The following is a 13,369-nucleotide window of genomic DNA, read 5'->3' as shown; positions in this document are numbered from 1 at the left end:
AATATTAGTGAATTTAACTAAATAAGATAGAATAAATAATGAAAGGGTGTCCTCGTGAGCGTAGCTCAGTTGGTTGGGACAATGCATAAAATATGCAAAGGTTCGGGGTTCAAACCCCGGCTACTACCAAAAAAAAATAAAATAATGAAAGGGTATTTTAGTCTTTTAGGACCACAAATGTTATTAGAAAGGAAGTGAGTCAACCTTATGAGGTAGAATTATTCCCCATCTTCTCCCTCTTTCACGTTAAAACCTAAGAAAAAGGGGAGAAAAAAGCTCAGAACACCATTACATAATCTTACATGCAATCATGTTCTCACCCATTCATAAATCAATCACCCAAGTCGGATTATAGTTCAATTTCCTTTCATCCTAATTCTTATTATCGGCAACACTCTCTTTAACACCATCATCCATCACCATTCCTTGAGAAAATGGTAGAAACCTTACACCCTAGCAAGGAATTAAATTAATCCACTCATTTCAAGATCAGAAAAGTAGATTAATGGTTATAGGAACAAGATTAAGGTAAGGTTTTGGCGTAATCAAAGGGAAGAAGCTATGAATTGAAGATGGAGATTTGGGGGAAAAAGCTAAAATGGGAGGAAGTTAGTAGCAAAAGAGAATAAATGCATATGCTTGAATCATTATTATTTTCAGTCTAGAATCAATGGTGAGTTCCCTTTCCCTCGTTCCTCATGCAATTTTTAGGGTTTTGACAATTGAGAATTATAGCTTAAGAATAATAGAACATGTTTCATGCATAAAAATTATAAGAATTTATGTTGATGCATGTTGGATTGATGTGTTTGCATTTGATTGAATTTAGAAAGGATGTTACGTTTAACCTTGTTTTTGAAAGTTACTTTTATACTATTATGTCATGGTAATAATGTCTTAGATTAAGAAATGTAGAATTATGATCAATTGAGTAAGTGAAAAAAAAAAGGAATAGATTGAAATTCTGCATTTTGCAGCTTAGATACCCTGTTAGTAAATATGGTATAACTTAAGCTACAAATATCCTTTGAGAGTGGAACTTGAACCATTAGAAAGTAGACAAATTATCTACATAATAGGCACTAGAATCGTGGAATTTCAATAAGTATAGTGGGCAAAACTCTGATTATAAGTTGAATAAAAACTGCTGACATGTTCTGTACCTGTACACGTTCATTAGTAAAACTGTACAAATTGGATATTTAAACACCAAAACTAAAATTATATTTATATTCTTGACATTCTAAGCTTTCCAGGGAATGTTCGTTTACTCAATTCGGACACCGTTTGATATTCTAATTAAATAGACGAAGTTGAAGTCTGTTTACTAACAAAACTGGACTTTTGGATTGGTTTTGTAGAATTGCACGCATGTATGATGTTTGATGAAATAATTGTTAATATGGAACTTATGGTTTAATGCACACATTGTGTATGTATGTTCTATAATTCTAGAGTAACTAAGTATTAAGATGAAGTAGTAGCATTTGTAGAGTTGGGTTGATAACATGTTAAGGTAAATCTTACGTAAAGAATATATAAAGTTGGACTATTTTACTTGTCCTTTGAATATTAAACAACATAATTTGACATTGGTGATTGTTAATCATGTTTATAACGAAAGATAAAAATTAATATACTTTGTTATTAATTGATAAAGAAGTTACAAGATTTATATATAATCTTGAAAGTAGATCTTGTTTATGAATCTTGATCTAGTAAAGAATCACTAATGTGATTAGTTGTTAATACTCATACTTTATGTACTTGAGTATTAAAAAGTAAAGCATAATAATAATAATAATTTGTGAGGGTTACGCTCGAAAGGGTTTGATTCCACCCGGTGGGTTACATTGGATAGGGGTTTGATTCCTCCCGATGGGCGGTGACTCTTGAGAATACTCACACTCAAGGGAATCCGAAGTAAAGTTGACAATATAATATAGGCGTAAATATGTCTTTAGTCCCTGCACTTTCATCAGATTTTGGCATTGGTCCTTGCACTTTTTTTTGTTTGGAATTGGTCCATGCACTTTGTAAAAATATTGGTATTGGTCCCTCTGTTAATTTCTGTTAAAAAAACACAAAACTATTGGTTTTGGTCCCTGCACTTTGTAAAAATATTGGTATTTGTGCCACGTTTCGTGAAATGATTGGGCCACGTGGCACTCCGTTAGTTTTTTGTTTTTTTTTTTAACAGAAAGTTAAAAGAGGGACCAATACCAATATTTTTACAAAGTGCAGGGACCAATGCCAAATAAAAAAAAGTGCAGGGACCAATGCCAAAATCTGATGAAAGTGTAGGGACCAATGACACATTTAAACCTATAATATATTGTGCTAAGTTATTATGAGGCAATTTTAAAAGAGAAAAGACCAGCCCAAAAGATGCTATTTTCTTTATATATAGTATATGCTATACTTCGAGATTTTGGTTTAGATTATTTATTATTCCAATTATAACCTTAAACAAATGTTATAATTTAAAAAGATAAACATGTTACAATTTGAAATCGCAAATATCTATATGTATCATTTTAATTAAAATCTAACTAATTTCATAAAAACATATTGTTCATAATTTACATGTGTTAGCGCAATAAAAAGAGAAGACAGACATGGAGTGACCGTCTAAACGTTAGCGTAATAAAAAGAGAGGACAAACATGGAGTGACCGTCTATATTTTTGTTTAAATTATTTATTATTCCAATTATAGCCTTAAACAAATGTTTTTTTTGACAAAAGCCTTAAACAAATGTTATAATTTAAAAAGATAAACATGTTACAATTTGAAATCACAAATATCTATATGTATAATTTTAATTAAAATCTAACTAATTTCATAAAAACATATTGTTCATAATTTCCATAAAAAGATAAGACAAACATGGAGTGCTTCTTCAAAAAAGAAGACAGACATGGAGTGACAAACGTTAGCGCAATAAAAAGAGAGAACAAACACGGAGTGACCGTCTATATTTTTTGTTTATCACTTTAAGGTCTGTTTGGTGCGCATGATAGGGAGACATGATATGATAGAAATATCATATTCTACTCAAATCCTTTGTTTGATACACCAATAGAAAAGGGATAAATTAAACCTTTCCTAATCCTATCCAACTTACTCTTCATAATTTTAAGGGTTAAATATGTATTTGGTCTCTATAAATATACCAACTTTTCGTTTTAGTCTCTCTAAAATTTTCCTTCAACTTTTAGTTCCTCAAAAAATTTCCATCTTTACTTTTGGTCCCTCCTTTAAAGTAAACTCATATGTAGAATTCATATTTTTTAATAAAATTTTGCAAAAAAAGTTATAATATTATAAGAATCTTTCCCGAAAAAAAAATAGAATTTTTTAAAAAAACATAAATTAAATATGAATTTTTATATTGTTGGCGGTTTATTTTTTTTGGTGGTGGCCAAGGTTTGAACCTGGACCTTGCATATTTGATGCATTGTCCATAACATATTGTTGGCAGTTAAAAATTAATATTTAATTTATGTTTTTGTTAAAAGAAATTAATTTTTTTTTTTAGAGATTTTTATAATATTATACACATTTCTGCACAATTTTATTAAAAAAAAAATACAAAAATTAACTTAAAAATAGAGACTAAAAGTAGTAATTAAAAATTTTATAAGGACTAGAAAGGGAAAATTTTATAGGAACAAAAACATATTTAACCCCAATTTTAATCATTATTTTTTTAGTTGGGTTAGCAACTGTATAGCCAAAACGCGCGGTGTACCCTTTTTCGACTCCCACTTCTGCCAAATCTCTCATAGCTTCTTCACCCTTCAGGTCAGGTAACACCTTTTTATTCTACTCCATCAATCGAATTGTCGTTTTCTTGTGCTTCTGTGAATCAAGAATTGTTTTTGTAAATAAACTATTGAAATTGTTTTTCTTGATTAGCCATAAAAAACAACACGATTGCATAATTAGCTATAAAAAAAGCAACAATATTTCTTTTGCTTCTGTGATTCCTCAACAATATAACAATTTTCTTATGCTTGTTCATCAGCGATAGAAGAGAAAAGAAAGACGATTGAAATAATGATTGCATAATTAGCGATGGAAAAAGCAACAATATTTACACTTTTTATTTCTTTTTTATAAAAAAGTTTGTGTTTTTTTTTTTTTTTTTTAATGTGTTTCTTCGTTTGTTTGAATGTTGGGATGGTTATCATCTTTATGTGAGTACCAAAAGTGTCTATCTTTATGGAACCTCTTTATCATATCGCACCAAACGAACCCTTATGTCTATTTTTATGGAACCTCTTATCATATCGCACCAAACGAACCCTTATATCTTTTATACTACATAATGTTGGGATGGTTTTTTCATTCTTCCAATTATATCTTTAGATAATTTCTTTTATAATAATGTTATATTGTTGGTGTAGATAATTTCTTTTTTATACTACATAATGTTGGGATGGTTTTTTCATTCTTCCAATTATATCAATATTATTGAATTAATTTTCAATAAAAAATATTGAATTAATTTTCATAATTTACATAGCAATACCTCTACAAAATACATTAGCCTAAGATAAAAAATATGGAGATATAATTTAAAAAAAAATACATTAGCTCAAAAACAAAAACTTGAACACTATTCTTCAATAACAACAACAAAAAAACGTAATTTAATGCTTCTGAATATTCCGTTGTTTAGGTCAAATACACAATCTCACACTCTAAGGAGCACGATTTCAAAGTCAGTGGATTCTACAATCATGACAGGTATATTTATGTTCTCTTGTTTGATATTACATGTGATACATTGTAACTATGTTTGCATAATCTCTCATTTGTTTTTGTAGCTGATCAGAGTCATCAGAGAGTGATAATACCTAACAAGCGCGGCGAAAAACTAGTTGGCATATTACATGAATGTGGAGCAACCAACGAAATTGTTATCTTATGTCATGGCTTTCGTTGCACTAAAGTTTGTTCCTTTGTTCCTTTTTATTTCGACTTAAGTATTATTCTAAAGTTTGTTCCTTTGCCAGATTATTTTCATTGATTATTTTTAATTTTAAATTTTTTTTGTTTATTAGGATACCAACCTCATGTTGAACCTTGTTGCTGCATTGGAAAAGGCACAAATTAGTTCTTTCCGTTTTGACTTTTCTGGAAATGGGTAAGTTATTTTTATGATGATGCATAACACAACCATATTGAGTTAATATTCAAATTTACTATGTTTGAATGTATAGAGATGGATGATGCAATATGTGTTATTTGATTCCATTTATTGATTTTAATTGATCCATGTGCAGTCAAAATGTTTGTGAAATTGAACTATACTACAAATAGATAGGCTAAAAGCTGAGAAATATAGAAAATGGACCATGCCATTTATGTTTGGACGGATACATGTATTCTCAGTAGGGGTGGGCATAAAAACCAAAAACTGAACCAAACTATTGAACTGAACCGAACTGAACCAATATTAAACTGAACCGTGTGTAAAAGTTCAAAACTGAACTGTATTGTAAGTATCAGTTACTAACTGTAACTGAACTGTTTTGAAAAATAAAATAGAATGAATTGAACCCAAATTGGACCAAATTCATTGCTCTCTTGCGATCCATCCAACAAAACCTACAAAGCATGATTCATTCCTCCGCCTTGATCCCTCCGTAACGATTCATCTCTGGTCACTGTCGTGATCCCTCCATCTCCGGTCACCGTCGGGATCCCTCGGTAGTGATTCATCTCCACTGCTGCAGCTCCGAGGTACTCATTTCATTCATATTCATCAAAATTTATCTCAATTTCATATGCCTTTTGAGGTAACGCTGTTGCTGTCGTCTGGTTTTTAAGTGTGTTTCGGCTGTGGGGTGGCTTGCTGGCTGTTTTTAGCGCTGCTGTCATGACAGAACAGCAGCTATTAGGGCTGTTTTCTGTCAGCTGTGCATCTTTATGTTGGTGTTTTGGCTGCAGTAGCTGTTTTCTGGTTTGGGGGGCTGTTGCTGGTTGGTTTAGGCATAGCTAGGGGCTTGAATTTTGGTTAGTTTTATTAGATTTCAGACCCATGGCTGTTGCCTTGCTGTTTGGTTTTTGTTCCTGTCTTGCTTTCTCTATCACCAGAAAAGAAAAGAAAAAGATGAAACTAAAGTAGTAATTCAGTTCAGTTTTTTTTCAATCAAAACAGTTAACTATTTTGAAAACCGGTTCAGTTTGGTTCAAACTATTGCATTATGGTTCAGTTCAGTTTTGACACAGTTTTGGTCTAAACTGAACTTTGCCCATCCCTAATTCTCAGGATCGTTAGGATTTCATGTAGTGTATGACTTTGAACTTGTGCCCGTTTGGTGTGCTTAAAACATATACCTGTGTTGACATTCACATTGACTCATTGACACGGATAATAATTGAGAAAATAAAATTATTGAATGTAGAAATTTGTGCCAGGTGTCTGCACATGCCTTCAATAGATGGATGAATATGAGTCATATGATTGTATGATAATTGAAATAGTGTGTTTCTGGCTGTTTGATGCGATTTCTTTGGTCGCATATGTTATACTTGTTAATCATAAATAACTAATGTTGAAGAAATTACTCTTACAATAGTGGTTGTTAGTTTAGAATTGTCAGTTTAGTTGTACAACTAGTTTATCTTCTGTAACTCAATTTCCTTATAATAATTTTATTTTGGTATTAGATGGTAACATTCAAAGAGTGACTTGATTCATTCACTATTTCTTTGCCTGGTGTAAATTGGATGGTATTTTCTTCATTGCTTCATGTACTGAAGTTTCTGAAGTCTGATACCTTGTCTTCATTGCTAGCTATGCTTCATTCTTTGCTTTCTCTTAACTTTAGCTTGCGGGTTTACCTTCCAGGGAAAGCGAAGGTTCGTTCCAGTATGGTAACTATTGGGGAGAGGTAGATGAATTACACGCTGTTGTTCAACATTTCCGTGAATCAAATCGTGTAATCCGTGCAATTGTTGGACATAGTAAAGGTATCTTGATTTGTTTGCTTATATGAAAAAAATGTATATCTGGATATGTTTTATGGATATGTGATTATATGTGTCTTGACTTTGGTTGGAAGTCTATCTTGAAGTAATCTCCAAACCATCACTGAAATTTTCAACGGAATCAAAGGGTTCCAAATGCACTGAACATAATTGTTAGTAATTTCTTAGTCAATTTATCGCACACTTTCTTAACTGAATACTCCCCCCCTCCCATCCACCCAAATCCACCTATCCAATTGAGTCTTTCCGAAATCCACATTATTTAAAAGACTAGAACATTCTAACATTCAGTCATTTTGCCATTGGAATAACTCTCTTCTCCAATCCTTAACCTTAATATTTCTCTCCTTAGCTACTATGTACAGCCTGCCAACACTGTCTTTCAGTCCTCCACCATCTAACCAAGGGTCCTCCCAAAATAGAGTGTTGCTGGTGCAGACGCTTTTCTCCATACACCAAAATTATGACGTGAACTGTTCTTGTCAGTATAATTTCATGTCAACCCTGAATTAGATGTTAAGATTGCAACCTTGATTGATGCAATATGAAGAGGGTTGTGTAATTTCTGAAAGAAAGAAAAAAGATCATGTATGAGCTTTCATTTAATTGATGCATAACACCTAATTTCCTATCCAAACTTATAAATGAGATTAGTAGTCAATACGTCGAAATGTAAAGAAACCTTTGTAAAACCGTGCCAGATATGTGCTTGATCATTATATTTCATTTTAAGATAGTTCTTAAAATTTGACTTGTCAGTGTAACTTCTGAGTTCTGACCATCCATCATCTCAAATTCTTTTGTCCTTTCACGCAAATTTGTTTAAGCTGATCGGACTAATAGTAATTGCTTCTGTGTTGTGATGCAGGAGGTGACATAGTGCTTCTCTATGCTTCCAAATATCATGACATTAAAACTGTTGTCAACCTCTCTGGACGTTATGATCTGAAGGCAGGCATCGAAGAACGCCTTGGTAAAGATTATTTGGAAAGAATTACGAATGAGGGTTTTATTGATGTGAAGACGAAGTCAGGTAAATTGTTTACTCAAGCTTATAGTATCACAAGCACAAAGTTCGAGCTAGACATAATCATGAACTATCTTGTTCAATGCGTGCAAAGTTACTTGAGTTTAGAACTTTAGAATTCAGATAATGAAAATTTATAAGTTCTTTGTTTCAATCTATGTAGCACATACGCATTGAATTACTATGTTGTTTATTAAATGATCATTTGAGGACATCTACTGTTGCAGGAAGTTTGGATTACCGTGTTACTAAGGAAAGTTTAATGGATCGCATGGGTACAAATATGCATGAAGCGTGCCTGCAGATTGACAAAGAATGCAGGTTAGGGGAAAAATCTGTTTGATCTCTTCTCCTTTTACTTCTGGCTCCATTTCTTCGTTGATAAACTTATCAAGTTACATTGATGCATAAATATGCTAATGCCAAATTACATCATATATGGCAGGGTCCTTACAGTTCACGGTTCTTCAGACAAAATTATCCCCGTTCAAAGTGCGCACGAGTTTGCTAAGGTCATACCAAATCACAAGTTGCATATCATTAAACGAGCTAATCATGCATACAGTAGTCATCAAGACGTGTTATCCTCAGTTGTTATGAGCTTCATCAAGGAAACCATTGACCACAATAAGGGTACTGTTAGCTAGGTCTGTTCTTGCTTGGACATGAATTCCTCATTTTCCTATATTTTTCTTGTTTTCCAAGTGATATTTGTCACCATTGTTTGTCTTTTTTATATCAACATTTGACATTATTGATTACGGATGATTAAGAAAATTAACCAGTTAATTCAAACATCTTCCTCTGGAAAATAATCCAGATGGAGATGATGAAAAAGGGTAAATTAGATGGTTCTCTCTCTCGAAGTTTGATGAAATTACATTTGATGTACGGATTTCTCAATTTAGTCGATGAGAATATAAAATTTTTAAATTGGGCTTCAACTGTATAAAATGTTTCTGATATTCATCCTTTTGTGATTGCTTATGGTTTCACGTCGTGTACTTGATGATTTGTCCATTAAATGCACTATTGGAAATTCTAGTTAAATAATGAAGAATACAAAATAAGTAAACCAGGTTGGTAAAAAAAAAAAGAAAAGAGTATGCCACCAAATGGTTTGTGACCTTGTAAGACGGTCTCAAATTATGGTATTTGAGATTATGTAAAACGTTACATCTAAAACGTTATTCCATTTTTTGGCTTTTGGCTAATCCATATTCTCACTCTTTGCAAATATTTTTTTCACAAGGTTAATGACCTACTCTTCTTGAATGAAATTGAATGAAAATAGGCATAGTAAAATGTACTTTGCTCCTGTTTCAAAAAAAAAAAAAATGTTCTTTGCTCTTTCCTAACTAACTACTTCAATGCTGGAGCAAGAAATGCAAAAGCGTTACCGTAGTAACAGTTTGGTCATGGTGGATTAATAAAAGAACAAAACTTAGTTGCAGTTTTACATTTGTTGGTTTTCTTGTTCCTTTTACAAATAGTTTTTTTTTTAATTTAAAAAATTGTAAAAGAAACGTTTTTTACAAACAAAAACTACCTTCTGTAAGAGGATCAACAAAATCAGCACATGTAAAACATCATCTAAGGTTTGTCCTTAATGCGCATAAACATTGCTGATTATGCAAACTTCGTGTTTGGTTGTAACACTATTCGTTCACCAAAAATAGTTGTAGGATTAGTATTGCCTTTGGTTCGTGCAATATAGGCGAATTTGAGTTTCAATTCCTAAAAAAAACAAATCCTTCCAATTTACCTCGATTCTTTACGTTTTTGTCACTCATTTATAAATTTACTATTGATTTAATCGTTAAATTAGTTGTGAAGAAAAATGCCTAAATCTTATATATATTAACTGAACTTAAGCTAAAAATGAATATTAACTTAATCGTTAAATTACTTGTGAAGAAAAATGCCTAAATTACTATTTAAAAGATCGGTTTAACAATATTTATTTACTACTTGTTAAAAAATACTCATTTAATTTAATTGCTAAATAAATTAAATCCTATTCAATTATTCCTAAGTAGAAGAAAAAGTCACCTCCATATTTTTATTTAAAAGTAAATAACAAAAATAATTCTTTTTCATACCTAACGTCTTTATTTTTGGAAAATCTCTTTTGCTCCTATATATACTTTAACCAATAACATGAACCATTGATATTTTTTTTATACCTAAAATATTGATTTAAGAGGTCAACTTTCATAATCTACAATCATACAAATCAAATTAAACATACGATACAATATTATTAAATAAATTGTATAAGATATAAATGGCCAAATTTTTTTGTCCGATTCTATTATTATTATTTATTTTTTTGTTCCGATTACTTTTTTGCAAGGATTCTGATTTTGTTGTGATTACTATTATACTGGTTTTGTTGTCTATAGATTTTGATGAATTCTTAGATTTTATAAGACTTTTTAGTTAAAAATATAAATACTACTTCCATCTAACAATCTCACGTAAACACTTGAAATTTTTTCATTGTCTTTCAAACCCTTGTCTACCGTCATCTTCCATGCCAATTTTTTCTTTTCTCTATCAAATTCTTCAACTTGCATTTTTTTTTGTCCGATTCTATTATTATTTATGTGCTTTTTTTCCCATGCATACTTGCTTCTTTTTTCCGATTGTCCATGCTGTTATTTGCAATTTTGTATTATTTTATTCTGTTGTTTGCAATTTTGTATTATTTTATTTTTAACTGAGTTTCTTGTATATGTTGGAACATGTGTGAAATTTTATTTTTAACTGAGTTTCTTGTATACAGTGTTGGAACATGTGTGAAAATTGAGTAATTGACTAAACACAAATTCTCATAACAGTTAGAACTAGTGTAGTGTGAATTGAAAAAAATGAAAATCCCACTTCGGATGGATCCCACACATTAGTAGTATTTATATAATGGGGGTTTACCTCTAGGGGGTGCATAATTAAGTGAACAAAGTAAGCACTAAATAAAAAATATATATTAATATATTTTATTATTTGGAAATGATAAATTAAATAATTAACTTAATCATTATTATAAAGTGCTTTCTTTGTCCCCAAGTTTTACTAAAATATTTTTTAACGCAATCTAGCATATTTTGGAACACAATACGAAGTATTTTGGTATGCAATCTAATATAGTTTAGTGTTTGATCTGAAATATATTTTGGTACATAAATATAATATATTTTTGTACTCAATTGAGATATTTTTGTATCAGATCTTATATGTGAATTACTTAATGTCAAAGTAATGTATTACTTGTTCCCAAAGTTTCTCACTTATTAGTTGTGAATTTTCTCTATAAATAGAGAACTCACACGGTACATTCTACACACAAAAAATTCACAGTTGATGCTTCTTGTGTTTTATTCCTCCGTTCTCCCTCCTTTGACTTGTGTTAACGAGTCCTTCTTCCTTTCTTCTACTCCTTTTGTCACTTCAGTTTCTAGTGGGATGCTTCTTGTGTTTTATTCCTCCGTTCTCCCTCCTTTGACTTGTGTTAACGAGTCCTTCTTCCTTTCTTCTACTCCTTTTGTCACTTCAGTTTCTAGTGGTCTTCGTACCATTCCTTTCTTCTACTCCTTTTGTCACTTCAGTTTCTAGTGGTCTTCGTACCATATTGAGTCGTTTATTCAAACGATTCAACAATATTTGCATCACGTAATTGAATAGGTGAACTGTGCTATTTTTTCTTGGAGGTGGTGCGTTTGTTAGTCCACCTTGCACAAACTCGAGTAGTGCTGCAAAATCTTAAAGAAAACGACATGATCGTGACTCAATCCGGTAATATCTTCTCTGATAATTTTGATTTTGATAAAAGGTACATTGAAAAAACATACTACCTCCGTCCCAATTTAATTGACACAATTTTGTTTTTCACACATATTAAGAAAAATGTATAAATAAAGGGGAAAGTGAAATATATTGTATTGGGAATGATAAAAGTAGTATTATTTAGTGTTATATTGTATTGAGAATTATGAAAGTTGTATTGAAAATTGAAATGGGTCAGTTATTTTGGGACTTTTTTAGAAAATGGGTCAGTTATTCCAGGACGGAGGGAGTATAGTTTTTCTTTGGTCCGTTGAAATTTTTTACAACAAAAAATCATTGTTTTTTTTATTGATTTTACTTGTTTACATTTTTTTTTTGTTGGCCGGGGTTTGAACCCCGGACCTTGCATATATTATGCATTGTCCATACCAACTGAGCTAAGCTCACGAGGACACTTGTTTACATATATGTTGATTCATTATTTTCCCTCAAAAAAAAATGTTGATTAATTATTTATCTTTCCTTGATATTATGTTGTTAGAAAATAGGGCAGTAGACATACCCGTAGGAGATGATCCATTTCCCTTTCTTTGAGGTTACTTTCAACTAAAAACGTGAAGCCCACGTAAGGAAAAACGTGAAGCCAAAAAACCTAGAATCACTCTAGAATCGAAAACTCACCTTCATAGACCGGCGAACGCTTCATGGCCGTTTTATTTTCTTTTCACCGTCATCGCTGCGAGCGTTTGTCTCTCCTCAAGTTCCTATTTTCTAAATCAATTCTTATGATTATTGTGAATCTTCGTAATCGTTGCTTTGTTTGTTGTAATTGTTTATTTCATTTAACCTTTGTTTCTGTTACTTTCCTTTCATGCAATTGTTGCCTTGTTCATTGTGTTTGTTCATGTCGTTGTTTTGAGTGGTTTTGGCTTGCTGATCTCTTGTTACTAGTTTCACCATAGTTGGTGATTATTGGATGTTTTGTCAATTGTTAGCGATTATAGGAAGACGTCGTTGCATTGTGACTTTTGAGTTGTTCATTGTGATTATTCCGTTGTTTAGGTCAAGTACACATGCGCGGGAAAAACTCGTTGGCATATTAGATGAATGTGGAGCAACCAACTTGTTATCTTGTGTCAATTTTAGTTAAATATATATTCTAAAGTTTGTTGCTTTGCAAGATTATTTTCATTGATTAATTTTGTATATTAGGATACCAATCTCATGTTGAACCTTGTTGCTGCATTGGAAAAGACACAAATTAGTTCTTTCCGTTTTGACTTTTATGGAAACGGGTATCTTTAGTTATGACGATGCATGTTAGCGGCCAACACTCCATGTGGAAGCTTTTTTTAGCTGCTAAATCCTATGACAACCCGAGACAACATAACTTCTTGACCAGTCTCATTAGTTGTTGATTCCAAGCATCACTCAGACGAGGAGTGAGGGGGGGCGAAGGATTGTGTAGCATCTGATTGTGTATCTTTTGAACCATAAACCACAAGATTCGTATTTGGTTGACACTTTGTTTGTTGCAAATTTGCATCGGCAT

At 31.8% G+C, this 13,369-nt stretch overlaps 1 protein-coding gene across 3 annotated transcripts; it reads left to right on the top strand.

Annotated features, from left to right (window-relative positions):
• Positions 1–210: 210 nt before the first annotated feature.
• LOC146945866 (putative uncharacterized protein YDL057W) lies at positions 211–8,975 on the top strand. 3 transcript variants are annotated; one of them, XM_085744158.1, is made up of 8 exons: positions 211–673; positions 4,687–4,754; positions 4,835–4,959; positions 5,072–5,154; positions 6,865–6,986; positions 7,873–8,037; positions 8,259–8,352; positions 8,477–8,975. In XM_085744158.1, exons 2-8 carry the CDS (start codon positions 4,748–4,750, stop codon positions 8,676–8,678), a joined length of 798 nt encoding a protein of 265 aa, XP_085600284.1. In that variant the 5' UTR covers positions 211–673; positions 4,687–4,747; the 3' UTR covers positions 8,679–8,975. The 3 variants fall into 3 exon arrangements, with proteins under 3 accessions (XP_085600284.1, XP_085600283.1, XP_085600282.1); XM_085744157.1 differs by lacking the exon at positions 211–673 and adding an exon at positions 3,717–3,806; XM_085744156.1 differs by lacking the exon at positions 211–673 and adding an exon at positions 3,720–3,811.
• Positions 8,976–13,369: the final 4,394 nt, after the last annotated feature.

Source organism: Medicago sativa, chromosome 2 (genome assembly GCF_051527215.1).
Source record: "Medicago sativa cultivar Bolivia chromosome 2, Bolivia_mono, whole genome shotgun sequence".
NCBI classification, from domain to species: domain Eukaryota; kingdom Viridiplantae; phylum Streptophyta; class Magnoliopsida; order Fabales; family Fabaceae; genus Medicago; species Medicago sativa.
Note: the sequence above shows the minus strand (reverse complement) of the source record. Positions and strands in the feature narration are given on the sequence as shown.